Source organism: Musca domestica, unplaced genomic scaffold (genome assembly GCF_030504385.1).
Source record: "Musca domestica strain aabys unplaced genomic scaffold, Musca_domestica.polishedcontigs.V.1.1 4, whole genome shotgun sequence".
Taxonomy (NCBI): Eukaryota; Metazoa; Arthropoda; class Insecta; order Diptera; family Muscidae; genus Musca; species Musca domestica.
Genome location: NW_026712328.1, coordinates 27,687,285 through 27,709,827, shown reverse-complemented (window position 1 = coordinate 27,709,827; position 22,543 = coordinate 27,687,285). Strand labels below are relative to the sequence as shown.

The window sequence follows — 22,543 nt, the reverse complement described above, 5'->3', positions numbered from 1 at the left end:
CACCATGTGTATTTAGTTTTTGCAAAATAAAAACATAATATTTTCCGAATCGCGCATTTAAGTTATTAACCAGTTTTGTTGTGGAATTAAAATATTGGACAGTTAAGATTATATTTTTGAAAGCAAATCCAGGCTTTTTATTTATTTTTCATGCTATTAACTCTTTTTAAAATTGAGGAAAATATCAAATAAATGAAAACAACGTGTTGTATAAAATTCTAAATAGTTCTAAAAGGAAGCGGGTATAGCATTCTGTAGTTTTACGAATGGTGCAAGTACATAAAAAGCTTGAAGTCATGGCTAGGCATATCAATGTAAAATTATAATGGAAAGCGACGGCAGGATTTTATTGCGTCTCTGTAATTCCTTTATGAAATGTCACAAAATATGCTAGCCATTATAATTTGACATTAATATGCCTAGCCATGACTTCAAGCTTCTTATGTACTTACACCTTAACTCTTCATTGTACCATGATAAGTGCAGTGCATGGTAGAAGGATACAGGTTTGACAACATCCCATTGTCAAAAGTGTTCACAAATCCGCAGAAGACCGTAAATGATGGTCCCAAGCATGTGATTTAAGGGCTAAGTACATAAGAAGCTTGAAGTCATGGCTAGGCATATTAATGTCAAATTATAATGGCTGGATTTTAGTGCGGCTCTGTAATCCCTTTGTGAAATGTCGCAAAATATGCCTAGCCATGACTTCAAGCTTCTTATGTACTTAGCCCTTTAATATTACATGATATATGATGATTCAAAATTTTGAGCATTTGTGGGGAGGAACCAGAACGTTCACTAGGGATACATCGTCAGATCTTGCATTGATAGGAATTTGAGAATGTGCCGTTCAATTCGCCTTTTCTGGACGTTGTTGTTGTTATTCAAAACGTTGATCAGTGGGTATGGTACTAGAAGGAGTGGTCCTTCAATCCATTCTTTAAATTAGATCTTTCGTCCGTAGTAATATTGGGATCTACGAAATTTGAAGACAATAGGGATTTTGTTATTTCATATTTTATAAGATAAATTGTGAGAATTGTGATCCTTTGGAGGCACTAGAAGACGTGGGCCGATATTATCCCTTTTTCTTTCTAAAATTTGATACTCTTTTTAAGTAGCCGGCTTTCTAATGAGACTTGAAATCTTCTCATCTGGAATGCGTGAACCCACGTTTTTCTCAATGTTTTTTCGGCGGCTAAGCTAGTCAAAGTTTAGAAATAACGAAGAAAATAGTGCAAATTGGGTCTTTTCGGAACCCCTTGTCAAAGGAAGTACGCGTTTCTCCCTGAAAAAAACTTATGCGGTTTTAATCAGGACAAAAAGACCGACATTCGGTAAAACTTCTCTATTTGAAAAAACTAGGCAATCCCTCGGTGGTAACTATAATGCAATTTTGGGTAAAAATGGCTGGATGTGTAGTTTTGGCGAAATCGGATATTCTCTTTAAGCGTTATCAGAAGTACGAATGGAGCACATGAATACATCGATGAGACCATTTTTTCTATGAAACACTTTTTGGCGAATTAATTTATATATGCCCTCTGAAGTCTTAAGGCTATGGTTTTACCCTGGTTGGTTTTTCTGAATATTTTCCATATGTTTTCCCGTATAACTTAACTGACTGATCGACATAATTTTGATTCCACACACACACAGGCTTTCGCACATTATAACCTGGCAGGTCTTCACCTTCAGTTGAAGCATTTTTTTTCACAAAATTGATTTCATATTTGAATCGTTTATAAATGTAATAAATGTTTGAAAAGCTACAGTTACAGAAAATGCAAATATGGGAATGCTTATTTGAAATGTCTACCTTCTTGATTCTACCATGATGGCATCATAACCCTACCTTGATTTTATTGTACCATGATACAATGAACACAAGGTAGGGTAAGGCTGGAAATACATAAAGAGCATATTTGCCTGGCTTAAGTCATCGGCTGGCTTCTTCGTAGATGAACAAAGGAGTTTTAGGTTGACTTAGTTCGATTTTGGCCCTGGCCTCCTTTGTTCATTTCCGAAGAAGCCAGCCGATGACTTAAGCCAGCCAGATAAGCGCTTTATGCTAGGAACACAATTGGAGCGAACGACGAATTTTTTCGCGGCGTATGTTCGTCGTCAAAAATAAAACACATATGTGTATATGGAAGTGCACACAATCACGGCACCGGCGAAAATTTCGTCGGTCGCCGCGATCTCAATTAGCTTTATTTCTATTTCATACGCCGGCGACCGGCGAACAAAACTGTACAAGGTGGCCATACTTGTACGAATTTTATGTGTTTTAGTAAATAAAGTTACTTTTTACTTTAAAATTTGTTATGGTCACTCTACTATCTGTTACTCGTATAAAAAAACATAATTAATTTGTTTATTTATTTGTGTACTTGCGCCTGAGTGAAGATGGATATCAGTGAATTTATAATAGAGAAGATGAACATAAGTGAAATTATAATAGAGAACGTAAAGAATTATGTGTTCTTGTATAATTCATTGTAGTCAACAAATGAGCAAAAAGTAAACAACTTCATCAGCTGTTTTATAATTTCGTCGGTATTGTGTTCCATACGACGAATTTTCGCGGCTCATTTTGTCGCCGCGTAGGGCGAAATTCGTCGTTCGCTCCAATTGTGTTCCTAGCATATTTCATACGCCGGCGACCGGCGAACAAAACAGTACAAGGTGGCCATACTTGTACGAATTTTATGTGTTTTAGTAAATAAAGTTACTTTTTACTTTAAAATTTGTTATGGTCACTCTACTATCTGTTACTCGTATAAAAAAAAATAATTAATTTGTTTATTTATTTGTGTACTTGCGCCTGAGTGAAGATGGATATCAGTGAATTTATAATAGAGAAGATGGACATAAATGAAATTATAATAGAGAACGTAAAGAATTATGTGTTCTTGTATAATTCATTGTAGTCAACAAATGAGCAAAAAGTAAACAACTTCATCAGCTGTTTTATAATTTCGTCGGTATTGTGTTCCATACGACGAATTTTCGCGGCTCATTTTGTCGCCGCGTAGGGCGAAATTCGTCGTTCGCTCCAATTGTGTTCCTAGCATTATGTATTTCCAGCTTAATGCTAGGAACACAATTGGAGCGAACGACGAATTTCGCCCTACGCGGCGACAAAATGAGCCGCGAAAATTCGTCGTATGGAACACAATACCGACGAAATTATAAAACAGCTGATGAAGTTGTTTACTTTTTGCTCACTTGTTGACTACAATGAATTATACAAGAACACATAATTCTTTACGTTCTCTATTATAATTTCACTTATGTCCATCTTCTCTATTATAAATTCACTGATATCCATCTTCACTCAGGCGCAAGTACACAAATAAATAAACAAATTAATTATGTTTTTTTTATACGAGTAACAGATAGTAGAGTGACCATAACAAATTTTAAAGTAAAAAGTAACTTTATTTACTAAAACACATAAAATTCGTACAAGTATGGCCACCTTGTACTGTTTTGTTCGCCGGTCGCCGGCGTATGAAATAGAAATAAAGCTAATTGAGTTCGCGGCGACCGACGAAATTTTCGCCGGTGCCGTGATTGTGTGCACTTCCATATACACATATGTGTTTTATTTTTGACGACGAACATACGCCGCGAAAAAATTCGTCGTTCGCTCCAATTGTGTTCCTAGCATAAGGCTGCAAATACATAAAAAGCTTGAAGTCATGGCTAGGCATATTTTGTGACATTTCACAAAGGGATTACAGAGCCGCACTAAAATCCAGCCGTCGTTTTCCATTATAATTTGACATTAATATGCCTAGCCATGACTTCAAGCTTCTTATGTATTTAGCCCTTAAGTCTGAAAAAATGCAAGTGGTTTGTAATGCCAGCATAAAATCCTATGTCGATTTAGAGATGTCCGTCCGTCTGTGTATAGCCCCCATAAAACGGCACATTCCGGCACGGATTTTATGTTTTTGAACCATAATAGTATGGTTGGTATATTAAGTTTGTCATTCCGTTTGTAACACCTCGAAATATACTTTTTAGACCCCACAACGTATATATATATTCTTGATCGGCATAAAATTCTATGTCGATATAGAGATGTCCGCCCGTCTGTGAAAATCACTTTAGCTTCCGAACGGTATGTGAAGTTCGTAATGGACAGCCTAAGACAGAAAATTGTCTGTGCAGAGCCACAATTTTTATACCCTCCACCATACCACCATAATATACCCTCCGTATATTAACTTTGCCATTCCGTTTGTAACTCCTCGAAATACTCATATCAGACCCAACAAAGTATATATATTCTTGATCAGCGTAAAATTCTAAGTCGATTTAGCGATGTCCGTCTGTCTGTCTGTCCGTCTGTCTGTCTGTCTGTTGTAATCACGCTATCTTTCGAATGAATTGAGATAGGTGGCTAAAATTTTGCACACATGTTTATTTTTCCAGTAGGCAGGTTAAGTTCGTAAATGGGCCATGTAGGTCCACGTTTTCATATAGCCCCCCATATAACGGTACCTCCCTATATTCGGTATTTTGATAATTTTAGAGACATTATTCACGGGAATTGTTTCAAATTTGGTATTTGAAGTTCAAAATGGGTACTACACCCTAAGACGGAAAATTGTCTGTGCAGGTCCACGTCTTCGTATAGCCCCCATATAACGGTACCTCCCGATATTCGGTATTTTGATGATTTTAGCGACATTATTCACGGGAATTGTTTCAAATTTGGTATTTGAAGTTCAAAATGGATACTACACCCTAAGACAGAAAATTATCTGTGCAGGTCCAGGTCTTCGTATAGGCCCCATATATCAGTACCTCCCTATATTCGGTATTTTGACGATTTTAAGTACAATACCCACCGAAATTGTTTGAGATGTGGTATTTGAAGTTAGTAATGGATGCTACAGCCTGTGACAGAAAATTGTCTATGCTGGTCCAGGTCTTCGCACAGCTCCAATTTAACGGCACCTCCTTATATACGATATTTTGATGATTTTAGCTACATTATACACCGTTTATTTCAAGTTTCGAATTTGAATATGGTAATGGCTTATGACAAACAATGCCTATGTGTGTCCATTTTATTTTTTAAAAATTTCCAAATTCGTTGCGAATGGTGGAGGGTATTAAAAGTTCGGCCCGGCCGAACTTACTGCTTTTTACCTTGTTGTTCTATTAAAATGTGAAATGGAAACTTTTATAAAGGAAAGAAATGTCAAATGAAAAATTTTATAAAGGAAATACTTTTCATTTCATATTTTCATAGAACAAGAATCCAAACCAGGTTCACGTCTTCGTATAGCCCCCATATAACGGTACCCAAATCTGTTCCAAATAGTGGAGGGTATTCAAAGTTCGACCTAGCCGAACTTACAGCTTTTTTACTTGTTTTTTTTTTTCAAACTTCCTATATTGGGAAAAACCACAAAACATGAATGGAATGTTGGGGTTATTTCACAAAATGTAATCTAAGATGGCAGGACAAAACAGTTTTATCCGAAAATTATAATTTGTTGCTCATTAGCCTCGAAAATAAAAGCTTCTATTGCACCTGAATTTGCAATATTTTCTAAAAAAATATTTTTTTATACAAGCTGCGGAGCTCCAAAAGAAAAACAATTGTATGTAGGAGGCTGCTATGTTCTATCTCTTGTAATTAGCATCGATAACAATATTCCAATATTCTAGCATTTACATTGGATCCCTTTACGATGATAATTGATACATTACAATATATTTGTATATATTTTTCGTCGAGCTAATTTTTCACTACATTGTTTTATCTCAGCATAATATTAAATTTAATTAAAATTGACTTATAATTTTCTGATGCAATATCAATGCAAATATAATATTTTACAACATATGAAGAAAGTCCATTCTTTAAACGGGCAGAATATTCTTTGTTGATAACGTTTACAATCTCTCACCGTATGAACTCTATTAATTAAAGAGTAATAAGTATTAATAAAATACGTCTGCAACTGATTAAACGAACAAGTGATGATTTTATTTAGATCACATGAAGCGCTTGGTAACTGCATTAAAGTGATTTTGAAACGAAAAAAAAGTCTTGTTTTCCTTAGGTATGGTATGAAACCAGGTATGATGGTTTCCTACGTAACGTAAATTTTTAATGGAAATAACAAAATACAAATGAACAAAACATATGTACAGTACGAAGTTAATAAATTTCGAAAAAAAAGATTAAACGTAGACAGGTATAAGTACGTTTATATATATGAGGGTTAACCCACTGGATTTGGATTTAAATTGTCATATCCATTACTTTTACTTCAAATAAATCCACTCAAAGTAGGTTAACCCTACAAAAAGTTCTAACGTAAACATGGCATATGTCACAGAAACGAATGTGGATTTAATTCCGTATTTAGCTTCTTCAGAAAACGAAAAATTTGCTTGGTTTCAAACCATTTTTGTATTTTTTGGGTACTTGTAACTTTACAACTTCAAAACGCTTTCAATAACTTTAAAACACTTTCAAGTATAACAATAAAAACTGTAAATTCGGCCGGCCCGTACTTTGAATACCCTCCACCATTTGGAACAAATTTGGCAATTCTCAAAAACAATACAAATTCTGTTAAAATCTTAAAAATTCAAAATTTATTTAAATAAAATAATGGATAACGCAATTCGTTTATTTTATATTGAAGAACTGACTTATAAATTTATTTCACGAAATTAATTACAAATTCGCATTTCGTTTATTATTTTTAAATTAATATGAAGATGCCATTGTAAAAAATGCAGTGAATACCAGTTACTTTTAAAAATAATTACCATATATTTGTAAAAAATGCATAAGGTGTAATAATGAGAACCCGATAATATGAACTTTATACTTCACTTTTCCTAAAGTAAGGGTGCAAGTACATAAAGAGCTTGAAGTCATGGCTAGGCATATTTTGTGACATTTCATAAAGGGATTGCAGAGCCGCACCAAAATCCTGCCGTCGTTTTCCATTATAATTTGACATTAATATGCCTAGCCATGACTTCAAGCTTGTTATGTACTTGCACCTTAAGGGATAACAAAAGTGCACTATAAAGGAAAGATATAAAAACAGGCCATAGAATTTTATGTTGATCAAGAATATATATACTTTGTGGGGTCTAAAATATATATTTCGAGGTGTTACAAACGGAATGACAAACTTTATATACCCTGCATACTATGGTGGAGGGTATAAAAATGAGGTGTTAATACCAAAAATACAATTAAATTTACATTTTTTATCCTTTTATTTTAAATAATCAGCAAATTATTTGATTTTTAGATATTTAATTCGACCTTTATTATATATTGTTATACCTTTATTATATATTGTTATGTCCTTTATTATATATTGTTATGTCATCTGTGACAAAACAGATGACAGCAACACAAGGTCGGCGTTTGAGCTTGGCGAGATTTTGTAAATTTTGTTATATGTTTAAACAGTGTTGTTCCGTCCTTCCGTTGGAGGACGAAATATAAAAAATAATAAATAATTAAACAACAACAAAGACCTCGAGCTCGTTTTTATTAAATTTACATTTATAACAATAATCAGCAAATTTTATTGTTTCTCAATTGTCGATGCCAATTGTTAACAAAGTGTTGCCACATCATATTTTTCTTGAAAACCAGTCAAACATAACTTCAATGAAAAATTGAAGCAAAGATAAAAAACAAAATAAAAATGTTAGTATTTTGAAATATGTATTTTGGGGCAGTACATGAATTTATTTATAAGTAAAAAAACAAAACATGTTAGAAAGATTTCCGAGGCATCTCTTAAATTCCTCCAGCGTATTGTGTCATTACTTTGCGCTTCAATTACAGAAACAATCGAAACTCCCGGCATTATTCAAAATTGTATCCAACAAGTTGTTTTCATTTACTTGGTATTTTATTTTTCATTTTCTCATGAGTTAAACATCGCGAAAGAAGAATGAAATGGCTCGATGTTCTCTCAAAAATATGATCCTAAGTGTTGAATCTTTGAATTCCGTGGTAAATCTGGTTAATATAGTTAATGGGCGCCCCGCAATTTAAGTTTCTTCCAATCATGGATTTTGAAGATATTTTGTTTTTATTTTTCAAAACAATAAATACATACACAAAATTGGGGTAGGTACCCTTATGTGGGAGCTATATGAAAACGTGAAGCGGTATGATCCAATCGCGAACTTGGCCTACATACACATCAAATGTTATCTCTATCTATAAAAGAGGAAAATGTTTGTTTGTTTGTTTGTAATTTATGGACTCGAAAACCGGTGAACAGATTTTCTTGAAAATTTCTATGTATTCTACAATATAGCCTGAAAGTAACATAGGCTATATGCATTTTTGAAATTCTACTTGGAACGGAGGTACCTCCTAAAAATGTAGTTTATAAATGCACATGTCTGTTGACCGATTACAGATACAGTCTCCAAATTTGAAATGCATAACGGCATTCGAAACAAAAATAAATTTGCCAAATTATATTGAAATCGGTTCAGATTTGGATACAGCTCCCATATATTTTTCGGGCGATATCATGTATTTGATACATTTAACACGCTGTGTACGCCACATTTCAATGAAATTTGGAATGTATGATGGAATTTTGTTCAATAAATAAATTTACCAAATTATATAGAAATCGGTGCAGACTTGGATATAGCTCCTATATATTTTCGATTTCACACATTTGATGCACCAAACACGTATATGTTCCAATGAAGTTTGGGATGTATGACGGCAGATTTGGATATAACTCCCATATATATTTTCGTCCGATTTTGTTTATTTGATGAACCAAACACAACATGTATGTCCGATTCCAATGAAATTCAGACAGAGAGAAGAAATCTGGAAAAATGTGCTAAATTATATTGAAATTGGTTGAAGTTTGGGTATAGCTTCGATAGTATAGATTAAATAATTTTTACTTGCTCAGCCCTCACACCTTTGTTATTTTTAGGAAAATCCAACCGGTCTTTTGAAGATGAGTGGCATTTCTGTTGCAATTAGTGAATTCGAGTTAGCAACTCCTAAAAATAACAAAGGTGTTAGGGCTGAGCAAGTAAAAATTATGAGCCGAAGTTGAACTAAGACAACCTAAAACTCCTTTGCTCATTTACGAAAAAACCAGCCGATGAATTAAGCAAGTCAAAAAAGCCTTTTATATAACCTCACCTAAAAGGTGAAAATACATAAACAGCTTTTTAATGGCTCTAGTCATCGGCTAGCTTTTTACGTAAAAGAACAAAGGAGATTTAGGTTGATTTAGTTCAATTTTGATCCATAATAAAAACTTGCTCACCTTATGCTCTCTTTTTTTACAAAGAACCCAGCCGATGACTTAAGCCAGTCAAAAAAAAAAAACAGTTTTATGTATTCTCACCTTAACTGTGTGTGTATGATCTTTATAGAACTGCTTCCTGTCCGTCTGTTTGTTCACATGTTCTTGTAATCAAAGTACATGATTTTGTTCGTGTCTTCATTCATATATGCTTTTAAAATGAATCATGTGCAGCTTTTTAAATATCTGGAAATTTTTAAGATTTTTTGAACTTTGAGACATGCATAGTGTATATACAAACTCATATAATCATTCGAATGGAACACCTACTCGGCTAACATGAAGCTCACTGAAGCACAATTAAATTTATATTTAATCTATACTAGCCGTCTTGGTGTTATCAATGCTATTCCGGAGGTCAAACTTTCGTGCTTTTATTTTATAACTACACGTATTTCTTCAGCATGTTGTATTTATTGATTTATTTGTTCTATTAACCGATGAAATACTCGATATTTTGCAGCAGTTGTCATTTTTTAGGATGAGATGAGGAGAGAGAAAAGAAACGTTTACAATTTATGAAAACATGGTAAACATTACCATCGTTCTCCACTAATAAACAAATGTTGTTTTATAAAAACAACAATAATGGGATTAGGCCTGACGATTTTTGCAACAACTAGAAAACATAAAACGTTTTATCAGGCATGACACAAGAATGAATTCGGTACGAAAGTGATTTCAATTTCGTATTTAGCTTCTTGAGAAAATGTAAATCGCAAAATTTTTTCGATTTGAACCCACTTTTGTTTTTGCAGGTGAAATTGCATTTTTATGGAAACTTGTGACTTTAAAACACTCTCAAAATACTTTTAGGTAATAAAAATGTTATCTTAATGACAAATACTTAATTAAATTTACATTTTTAATCTTATTATTCAAAATAATTAGCAAATTTTAATGGTTTCTCAATTGACGAAGGCAATTGTTAACAAAGTGTTGCCAAATCACCTTTTTCGTCAAACATTTACGAAGAAGCCAGCCGATGACTTAAGCCAGCCAGATCAGCGCTTTATGTATTTCCAGCTTTAAGCCAGCCAAATATGCGCTTTATGGGAATACATAAAGCGCTTAGGCTGGAAATACATAAAGAGCATATTTCGTTGGCTTAAGTCACCGGCTGACTTCTTCGGAAATGAACAAAGGAGCCCAGGGCCAAAACCGAACTAAGTCAACCTAAAACTCCTTTGTTCTTCTACGAAGAAGCCAGTCGATGACTTAAGCCAGCCAAATATGCTCTTTATGTATTTCCAGCCTTATGCTAGGAACACAATTGGAGCGAACGACGAATTTTTTCGCGGCGTATGTTCGTCGTCAAAAATAAAACACATATGTGTATATGGAAGTGCACACAATCACGGCACCGGCGAAAATTTCGTCGGTCGCCGCGAACTCAATTAGCTTTATTTCTATTTCATACGCCGGCGACCGGCGAACAAAACTGTACAAGGTGGCCATACTTGTACGAATTTTATGTGTTTTAGTAAATAAAGTTACTTTTTACTTTAAAATTTGTTATGGTCACTCTACTATCTGTTACTCGTATAAAAAAAACATAATTAATTTGTTTATTTATTTGTGTACTTGCGCCTGAGTGAAGATGGATATCAGTGAATTTATAATAGAGAAGATGGACATAAGTGAAATTATAATAGAGAACGTAAAGAATTATGTGTTCTTGTATAATTCATTGTAGTCAACAAATGAGCAAAAAGTAAACAACTTCATCAGCTGTTTTATAATTTCGTCGGTATTGTGTTCCATACGACGAATTTTCGCGGCTCATTTTGTCGCCGCGTAGGGCGAAATTCGTCGTTCGCTCCAATTGTGTTCCTAGCATTATTTGACTGGCTTAAGTCATCGGCTGGCTTCTTCGTAAATGAACAAAGGAGTTTTAAGTTGACCTAGTTCGATTTTGGCCCTAGGCTCCTTTGTTCATTTCCGAAGAAGCCAGCCGATGACTTAAGCTAGTCAAATAAGGCTGGAAATACATAAAGCGCATATTTGGCTGGCTTAAGTCATCGGCTGGCTTCTTCGGAAATGAACAAAGGAGCCTAGGGCCAAAATCGAACTAGGTCAACCTAAAACTCCTTTGTTCATTTACGAAGAAGCCAGCCGATGAATTAAGCCAGCCAGATAAGCGCTTTATGTATTTCCAGCTTAAGCGCTTTATGTATTCCCAGCTTTAGGCTGGCTTTAGGTTAACTTAGTTCGATTTTGGCCCTTGGCTCCTTTGTTCATTTCCGAAGAAGCCAGCCAAATAAGCGCTTCATTCTATGGAGGGTATATTAACTTTGTCAATCCGTTTGTAACTCTTCGAAATATTCATAATAGACCCTACCATTTATATATATATTGTATATCAGCGGAAAATTTTAAGACGATCTAGCGATGTTTTTCTGTCTGTATGTCTGTCTATTGTAATATGTCTGTATGTTTGTCTATTGTAATCAAACGAATAGATAGATGGTTATAATTTTGCATTCATGCATAGTTTACCAGTAGGCAGGTTAAGGTCGTAAATGGGCCATGTCGGTCCACGTTTTCGTATATCCCCCATATAATGGTACCTCCAGATATTCGGTACTTGCAGGCCCACGTCTTCGTATAGCGCCAATATAATGGTAACTCCCTATATACACGGAATTTTGATGATTTTAGCTACATTATTCACCGATTTTTTTTTTAAGTTTCGCATTTGAGTATTGTAATGACTGATGACAAAAGTTATCTATGCAGGTATATATTGTCGTATAGACCCTAATATAACAGCTACATTTTTTATTTTTAAGATTTTAACAGAATTTTTAACGGATTTTATTTTCGAAAATTGCCAAAATCGTTCCAAATGGTGGAGCGTATTCAAAGATCGGCCCGGCCGAACTTACTGCTTTTCTCTTGTTTTTTTTTTCTTTTGGTGCACCTATTCTTTCGAGAGATGTACATTTTTGTATATTTGTGCATTGTTTTGAATAATAAAGAAAACAATTTGGAATTGTTCCCAATTCAGTTGTAAGAAAAATTTATATTTTCGACGTAAAAAAACTTAACAATTTTCAGATAAAACAATATTATCCTTCCACCTTGTAATTAGATTGTTAAAATAACCCTACAGTTCGATTCTTGTTTTGCGTTTTTTCCAATGCGCAAATTTTTCCAATTTCTGAAAAATATTAAAAAAAAACAATACCAATTGTTGCACACTTGACACGTCTTTTTTACACAATAAGACTCTAGCATGGGAGAAAAATACAGGTAGACGCATCAACGCGTGGAAACATTGATATATCAAAGAATTTTATTTTTTTTTTTGAAATAAAAGTAGATTTTTATATGTTTTCTTATACGACGTCATTCGTAGGTTATTATAATTCGCATTTTTCAACAATTTTTACAAATTTAAATAATTTTACATTCAACATTTTTGACAGTTCATTGTCCTAGCAGCTGTGTCCATGGATCTTCAAAAATTTAAAAATGATACTTTGATAACCGATTATTCCTTTATGATATCGATAACAAATTGCAAGACTAGTAGATTCTTTCAGGTTTTGTAACAAAGCATATATTAATTGTAACTTGTAGTGCAAAGTTAAATTCGACCAATGCTAACTTGACTACACTACGGAATGCTTCCATACACATACCTTTTTGAAATGAGTCAGTTTTTTATTTTCATTTCAAAACACTTATACAACTTGCGGGAAAATAAAAAACACCAGCAAAGAAGAGATTCCATTTTCTCTTGTCAATAATTTCTATAGCATTTCGCACACATACGCTCACATTTTATCGCTAAAACCTTTGAGCATAAATCTCTCAGTGAAATTTGTACAAGTATAAAATAATAGTGAGGATTTTTTTAAATGGAATACTCTGACAGATTTTTAGATCAGTTTTCTTTCGAAATTTGAACGACAAGGTTTACGATACGAGCCGCGTTAAAGCGGGAAAATTAAAACAAATATTGAAAACGATTTAAATAATAATTATAAGTGTCAATATATACCTACATTATTTTGAATATTTTTCGAGAAATGGGTTAGTTTGTAAAGAATCTACAGCACTTTGAAAACCGACTAAATCGATAATCATGTATTACAGCAGCAAATACGCCTAGCACAAAACTTCACTTAGAATCTATAGACCGCATTGGCAGTATACCCCTTGTTGAGACCAGCCTAAAACATGCAGAACTTATATATGGAAAGGTGAAGACAAGCAATCGCCTATTCAACTGGTATTTTGAAACGGCCGAATATACAATTACATCGGCCTATGAATCAGTTATGCCAGCGGTAAAGTTATTCGAAAGTCCATTAAAGCGCTTAGACAATGTGGTTTGTAAAAGTTTGGATATTTTGGAACAACATATTCCGCTGGTATATCTTCCCCCGGAAATGGTGAGTACTTCTCTCAGGAAATCATTTCAGTTCATACACAACATTGATGGGCATACAAACAAATACATATTTATACCACATTTCATCGTACGAACACGATCATTAATAAGACAATTATTTTGGGCTTAAAGATGTATTGGAATACTAAAGAGTACATGTCGGATCATTTAGTGAGGCCAGTCCTAAAACGGGCCGATTCTGTTAAACAAATTGGCAATGCAGTCTTGGAAAGTCCAATAACGACATTTGCTGCAGAACGACTAGATGGTGCCTTGACGGTTGGTGACAAATTTGTTGATAAATATTTAATACCCATTGATGGTGAAGCAGATCAGACTGATGGTAAGCAGACCTTATTTTGTAAGTATTATAATTATGTGCGCATTTGTGCGTACAAATATTGGTTCGAAAATAGTGATAAAGTTTATTTTGGAACACATTCACAATGCATGTTATAGTGCCAAGAGAAAAATGGAGACATGGGGTGAGAGTCGAGAGAAAGCTCATTTAAATTTAAGGTTATCACTTTGTGGAAGATCACCACGAATGCCTTTTTAATCTAGGCGTTGTTTATACACGATGATGAACTTATTATTTGTTTTCTGTTCATAATTTACTTTGTCCAAAGATAAGCTAATTTTAAATGAAACACCAGCTTAATATGTCCGTAAATCAAGTTAAAATGTCATGTGTTAAGGATGTGAAATTTGTATGTGTGTGTTTTCTTACTAAATTCTAGAAATTAGAAAAACACATACATATGAAAATATATAGATATGGAAGTATGTTGTCAGAAACACAATTCAGAACAAAACATAACCACAAAATGATCATATATTTTTTAGGGTTTTTATTAAAGAAGACGTATATAATTAATGATAATTACATACAGGATGAGATAAAAAACTGCAACAAAGCCGGATTGGTATCCGGAGATTTTGGTGGCCATTGTGCGCTGGAAATGAAGCGAGGAACCTCATTTTGTAACCATTCTTGAGTGGCGCGTGCTGAGTGCGATGATGCTGAGTCCTGTTGGAATATCCAAGGCCAAAATGTTTGTGTGCCAAGGCTTTAGAGTCTGAAGTTGGTTGCAGTTTTTTCATCTCACCCTGTAGAGGTTTATTCAATCTGATATGAAATCTTCACAATCCCGTGCGGAATCTGCATACTAATGAAGAGCGTCACAGGGTTTTTACGTTTACATTATTTGTGTCCGGTTACTTTTCCTGCAGGAATTGTCCAGCAACTTCTTTCTGAGAGGTAAGGAAAGGTAAGCAAACCGAATCCCATAAAAATTTGCAAGCAATAAACTGATTTGTCAAAACAAAACAATTTGCCCCCACTAAAAAGAAATGAAGCTCGCAAAAATTAAAAATAAGACGGAAAACAAAACAATGAGGCTTATGATTTCCAAAATTAGGATATTTTAAAATCACAGGACGGAAAAGAGGAATAGTTGCAAGTAATTGTTAGAAGAAATTTGTCCAGCAAGAACTTGCAAACTGTCAGTAAAATAACTGTCAATTTGCAAAAATCAAAGTCGCAAATATTTCTGCGTAAAAAAACATTCCTCATTAAAACAACAACAAAAAGTTTTTAAAATTGTATTTGCTAATGATAATAAATTGAACCAGAAAAGAAAGTCTTAAAGTCGGGCGGGTACGACTTTATGATACCCTACACCACTTTGCTAATTTAGTAGAGCTCCGCATATCAATTAAAAGTTTTTATGGGAAAATTCAATCATACACGCTAAGATTATAATTATAATTTAAAGTTCAAAGGAGTAAATATGCCGAAGCATTTGTATCTCTTAAATTCGGACTTGTATTGCCCATTTGGTGCACAATTAATTTGAAATCGGATAAAGATATATATAGGAGCTATATCCAAATCGGAACCAATCTCGATAAAATTTAGCAAAGATATTTCTGAGCTGTATTTGATATATTTCCCTGAATATCGTTGTTACGGAGTGCAATCACTCTAGCTTCCGAACGAAATGAAGTAGATTGATAAAATGTTACTCAAATGTGTATTATGTCTGCAGGACTTTTGGTATTGAAAATGGACCATGTAGGTCCACGTCTTCGTATAGCCCCCATATAACGGTACCCCCCGATATTCGGTATTTTGATGATTTTAGCGACATTATTTAGCGGAATTGTTTCAATTTTGGTATTTGAAGTTCGTAAAGAATACTACATCCTAAGACAGAAAATGAGCCATGTAGGTTCACGTCTTCGTATAGTCCCCATATAACGGTACCCCCCGATATTAGGTATTGTGATGATTTTAGATACATTATTTCCCGGAATTGTTTCAAATTTAGTATTTGAAGTTTGTTTGATTGAATCTAAAATAGTAGGACAATATAATTTCAATCCAAAAAATGTACAATGTGTCGTTCATTATTCAAAACAATACACACATACACAACATGTGTGTATGTTCTGACAGACTAAGGGCAGAAGAAACTTGTATTTAGGGGGTAGCTTTGTTCTACGTTCTGTAATTTTGCCATGGGTAGTCGTATCGTCACAGGTAACGGGACAATGGCTTGTCAAACCAATTTTGGAATTAAAATTTTGAATCATGGTCGAACTAAGAAGGTAAAGCCATGTAATCATATGTTTAAATTTTTTTAAAATTTATACATTTGAAAATATCTCATTGTCAAAAAGTATATTCATAAATCCATTGTATACGCATCAAATCAGAGATGAGAACTGTTTTATTATTCATTGAAATTTGACAAGGTAAATTACAGAAAATGCAAAGATGGGAATGCTTTTTTGAAATGAGTTTACCGTTATTTCATTGTTCCATGATTTGAATGAAAAATTATTCAAATTTGTAAAAATTGTTGAAAACGCATTTTGTTATAAACTCCGATTGACGTCGTATAAGAAATCTCATAAAAATCTACTTACATTTGAAAAAAACATTTTAAAATTTTTGACATATCAATGTTCCCAAGCGTTGATGCATCTACCTGTATTCTTCTACCTACATGCAGGGATGCCAACTGTTCTGTTCTGCTTTATTAAAAACCACCATAAATCGCTACCGACCAAGGTAGATGTACTAGGTAATCGCATCAGCCCAGCTGACGGCACCATTAAATGTCAAAACAAATTGTTGTAATGAAGAATTCGCCCTAAATGAATGCAACAACAAATTTGTTTATGTTGTCTTCCCTAAAAGTACCTTTTTATAATATTTCAAATAATTTAAGAGCAAGTTTAGAGTGAAACCAGTAAAAAAATTAAAAGAAAATGAAGGAAGGAGGTTAGAATGGAGTGTAGCTTTAAGAATTAAGTTGGCCTCAACATCTAAGATTCCCAAAGCACATCATGGGAAGTAGTGCAAGAATTTGACTCTTGCCATTTACAGTTACGGAAAACTTTTGGTTTAAACCAGTAAAATATAGTCATTATAAGTTTCTTGGTTTAAAATATATCGCAATACTACAATTAATACTTATTTTACTCTTATTTGTTCTACAATAAAAACTTTTATTGCGACGTTCGTTTACGACGAGAGGCACACAAAATAAAATGTAAACAAACACCTCGTTTCTGATTGGTTGAAACAATTTTGCCGCAACCTTTTAATGTCATGGCGAATCTATGTTTTTCGCCTTAGATGCCAATTTTGACATTTGAGGGTACCACAAAAGTTGCTTTGTTGTAGCAATTCGCCGATGCGGTTACCTGTTAGATCTACCTTGCTACCGACTAAGACTAAATAACAGTATATCTAATGTCAGACTATGAAATTTTTAATTACTGTGAAAATTAGTTTATAGGTATGAAGGGGGTGAAACTATGTACACAACCTTCTGTAATCTGAAATTATTCTTTGTGCTTAAATTCGTAACTCTCAAATCAAGATGGCTGCACGTCATTTCTTTGATTCCTTTTTAATTTGTCAAAAATTTTCATATGAAAAAAAATTTGTTTGTAGACGTCATTGGAAAAAATGTTCAATGAACATTTTTATAGTCTGGCATAAGACTATGAAAACCCACCCACCCATCTCTACTGACTAAGACAACCAAAAACTATGAAAATTTGTAAAAACGGCAGAAATAATCATTCGTTAGGCAGAAAGAGGGAAAATTACACATGTATTCATACGTATTTTAGATTTCAATTAATTTATTAAAAAATATATATGTTTTTTCTTCTTAATCTGACTTGAACATATAACAAACAAAAAGTAGGAAAAACACTTAACATAAACAACAAGACCTAATCAAAAAGAAGAACAGGTCTCACCCACATATATACAAACGTTTGTCAGTTTATTTCCAAACTCATCAACATCTGCAAAGAAAGTTTCCTTACAAGGCTTATAAAAGGTCGGCTAGTAAACCAATCTCTGAGTTTGCAGTTTGAAATTTAAACAAAGTCAAATCACAAAAGTGAGCATCTAATAAGTTTATTGTCAAATTGTTGTTACAAGCAAGTCTTATTATATTACAAGTCTTATTGATAAATCTTATATAGACCTTGTCCGTTATTATTTTTTGTTTGCTTTAAAAGTGATGACAATAAAAAATTTTGCGTAAAAATCGCTATAACCACTACCTTAAACAGCAAAAGTCGCTACTGTAGCGATTTAAAAAAGAAAAGCTCTACAACCCAGTGGTTTTTATGCGTCAAAAATCACCACAAGTAACGGGAAAATCGCCAAATTGACATCTTTTCCTATATGCATGTTCTATCGTATGTTTACAAGTTTTCCAAAACTACGCTTTTGAAAACATCTCATTGTAACAATTTATGTTTATAAATCATAAATCCATTTTTTTGTGCATAAATCAGATTTGAAGTCATATTTGACGAAGGAAATTAAAGAAAATGTAGACCTGGGCCTCAATTCTCTCTCTATGATAATGTAAAATGAAAACTTTTATAAAGGAAACAAATGACAAATGAAGAATTTTATTAAGAAAATATTTTCCATTTCAAATTGTTATAGAACTAGAATCCATACTCGGGGGCTCAGTTCTTCATCTATGAAAATATGAAATGTTTTATAAAGGAAAGAAATGTCAACTGCAAAAATTTGTAAAGGAAATATATTTCATTTCGAATTTTCATAGAAAAAAAGATACAGCTCCTGGATATCCTCATTTGAAATTAAGCTACCTTGAAATATGAAGTTGTACTATGTGTACTAAACAGTTTTTACTTAAGGTGAGAATACATAAAACGCTTTTTTGACTGGATTATGTTATAGCTTGGCTTCTTCGAGGAGCAACAAAGGAGTTTTGGGTTGACTTAGCTCGGTTTTGGCCGTAGGCTCCTTTGTCCTTTTAAGAAGAAGCCAGTTCATGGTTTAAGCCAGCAAAAAAAATCTCTTTATGTGCGTCCACCTTTTGTCCTATTTCGGCTTATAGTTTATACCTCTTACCCCTCTACGCTCCTTTGTTATTTTACGAAGATGACTTAAGCGCATTTATACTATGGAATAATATTAATATTGAGTCAATAAGCAATAAATCCCTATAATGTGGGTTAATCAGGATAAAATGTTATATCTAAGCGCATAATTAAACCTGATAAAAAGCTATTTATGATGCTGCACCTTTAACTCGGGACACTAACAGGTTGAAGAAACTTCGACCGGAAATTATTAAAAATAAAATAAAATTTCTTCAAACTATTAACCACTTCCACTTTGAATGTATTATTATCAGTAGTATTTCTTTTGTGTTTTTATTTTTGCAACATTATTATTTGTCTTTTCATGTTTCCTGATAATGATTATATGTCACTTCTGTATACATATAATTGCAGCACCAAACGAAGATAACAATGCAGAGACACCAAATGAGAAAGGCGCCATCAAGGCAATTCATCACGGCCAACGTTTCTCGCGCAAACTAAAGCGTCGCTTGACCCAAAGAACATTGGCCGAAGCGAGGGCCTTGAAAAAACAAAGCAAGGAAGCTATACATGTTTTAATATATGCCGCTGAACTGGTAATCTAGACTCATTCAAGAACTCCTTCAATAAGATATAACGTTTTCATATTTACAGATTGCTACAGATCCCAAGTTGGCTTTGCAAAAAGCTAAAGAACTTTGGTCTTATCTGAGCCAAGATGAACCTGAAAACCAGGCTAGACCAACAACATTAGAACAGCTGATTGTTTTGCTCACCAGGGAATCAGCTAGGCGTCTTGTTCATATGGTGAATTTTGGTGCCAATGTAGCAGCTAACATACCAAAGTAATAATTTCTTCTAAAACAATTAAACAGTATGAAAACTTTAGTTTTTCTCATCAGGCGATATTATGGTCGGCTGATTCTATAACAGATTCTAGATTTAAAATAAATCCAGTTGGCAGAAGACTGTTCATTGTTCGGAATCAAGATAAACCATTTTACATAAATGCTCTACTTCCCTGCACGTCCAAAGTAATGTGGGCGTCTCGAAAATTGCCAACATTATCTTTTATTTTAAAGCAACATTTAATTGTTTTCTTTTACTTTTTTTCGCAATGTCAAAAACTGTTAACATTGACTGATTTTGAAAAAAATCCTAGACAGTTAGGAAAATATTCGTACGTGTAGTAAAATGTAAAGGTGATAATATATAAAATGTTTTTTTTTTTCATTGGCTTAAGTCGTGGGCTGGCTTCTTCGTACAGGAACAAGGGAGTTTTAGGTTGATTTCGATATTGGCTCTATTCTCCTTTGTTCTTTTCCGAAGAAACCAGCCGATGACTTAAGCAGCCAAAAAAGCGTTTTATGTATTCTCACCCTCTGATTTGTCAATTTGTCTTGTGTAAACGTCACGTGAATAGCATTTATAGCATGGTAGAAGAATACAGGTAGTCTCATCGACGCAGCTGCTGGGACAATGAACTGTCAAACAGATTTTAGGATTGAAAATGTTGTATGAAAATTTAATAAAATTTGTAAAAAAAGGTCGAAAAATGCGTATTATAACCACCTCAGATTTGTGTCTTATTAGAAAACATTTAAAAATCTATTTATTTTTGATAAAACATTTACCTATATTCTTCTACCAATATTTATAGAAACTTCGCGTTTCGGTTTACACTAGGGATTCGTAAAAAACAATTGAGATGGAGAATACATTCTGATTTAGTACAAATGTATAGTACCAAAACTTAAAAACTTGGACTTGTTTCCAATTTTGTTTTCAACATTATTGTAACTAATTTTATCATAACTTTTTTCTTTGCTCTCTAGAACTGTTGCGCATACTTCAACGGAGGTTGTTCATCATATAATTTATATCAATAATCGTTTTATTAGCCTTACAAAATTGGATAAAGTTCGAGATTTATCTAAAGAAGAAGCTCAAACCATTATTAAGCGTATGGTAGCCTTTTACGGCGATCTACAATGTCTAACCAATACTTATTTGGTAAGTTAAAATTTGTTTATAACCTTTAACCAAGTTCACGTCTCTGTATGGCCCCCATATAACGTTACCAACCAATATTTAGTATTTTGACGATATTAGGACATAATTCACCGGAATTGTTTAAAATTTCATAATTTAAGATCCTAATGGGTACTACAGCCTATGACAAAAAATTAAATATGCCGCCAAACGTTTTCGTATAGCCCCAGTATAGCATACTAAATCATCATTTAAACGGTATTTTCCCAATTTTTTGAAATTATTCAAGTTTCTTATAATGGCGGAGGGTAGTTTTTTTTTACTTGTTATTTTTCATAAAATTTTTTTAGTTTGCTGTTTAAGTGTCTTAAATAATTTTTCGATTTCGTTCGTTTAGAAAATTGTTTTAGGGTGAATTCAGTAGATATTTGAACATTAGATATTTTAAACAACGAATAGAGAGCGAATCTCGTTACAAGCGAACTTTGTATAAGATACGCCATTTGTCATGGTAGAAGAATACAGGTAGTCGCATCGACACAGCTGCTGGTACAATTAACTGTCAAACCGATTTTAGAATTGAAAATGTTGAAAGAAAAATTATTAAAATTTGTAAAAATTGTTGAAAAATTCATATTATAACAGCCTTTGATTTGCGTCGTATAAAAAAATTAAAAATCCACTTATTTTTCATAAAACATTTTAAAAACTGTGACATATCAATGTTCCCAAGCGTTGATGCATCTACCTATATTCTTCTATCATGCCATTTGTTGGATGTATATTAAAAAGTTGGTAATATTAATTGGGCGTTCTATCAAGACATGTTGTAAGTATGTGTCTAAATTAATATTTTAGAATATGGTCAAGATTGCGCATTACATAATATTTGCAATATGAACATTTCTTTCTTTTTAGGAACGCCTTGCGACCTTCTTATCAGGTCGCATAGAAGCCGAGAAAGTTTCAGGACATCGGTCAACCGTTGGTTCAACATCTTCTGGCACATCCGCCAGACGACGACTGGACGTTCAAGAGAATAATACACCATCGTCACATAATAATATAAATGGCGTTTACTGAGACGCAGAGTTTTTTATTGCAGTCGTATTTTTATGTCTAATTATCGAATTTTATTTTTGCATTCATATTCGTTCTAATTAATATATTTATATAAATAAAACTCTTTTTACATACACAAACCTTCTTTTAATTCTACACAATATACAACTTATAAGATGTACCTGATTTTGTACTTTTTTCAAAAATAATAAGTCAGAACTTAATATGATTCGTCCATGGTACATGCATGGCAGAATTAACAAGGTTACTTCTTTTGCCAAATCGGTAATGGAAACCATTAGGTAGAAGAGCTTTGTAA

At 33.4% G+C, this 22,543-nt stretch overlaps 1 protein-coding gene across 5 annotated transcripts; it reads left to right on the top strand.

Annotated features, from left to right (window-relative positions):
• Positions 1 to 13,237: 13,237 nt before the first annotated feature.
• LOC101897935 (lipid storage droplets surface-binding protein 1) lies at positions 13,238 to 22,364 on the top strand. Of its 5 annotated transcripts, none has more exons than XM_020038931.2 (7): positions 13,238 to 13,409; positions 13,476 to 13,771; positions 13,882 to 14,131; positions 19,582 to 19,766; positions 19,825 to 20,015; positions 21,006 to 21,183; positions 22,081 to 22,364. In XM_020038931.2, the coding sequence occupies exons 1-7, from the start codon at positions 13,406 to 13,408 to the stop codon at positions 22,243 to 22,245; spliced, it is 1,269 nt and encodes a 422-aa protein (XP_019894490.1). In that variant the 5' UTR covers positions 13,238 to 13,405; the 3' UTR covers positions 22,246 to 22,364. The 5 variants fall into 5 exon arrangements, with proteins under 5 accessions (XP_019894490.1, XP_019894489.1, XP_011294993.1 ...); XM_020038930.2 differs by having other exon boundaries at positions 13,239 to 13,409; positions 13,473 to 13,771; XM_011296691.3 differs by having other exon boundaries at positions 13,241 to 13,409; positions 13,473 to 13,771; positions 13,903 to 14,131.
• Positions 22,365 to 22,543: the final 179 nt, after the last annotated feature.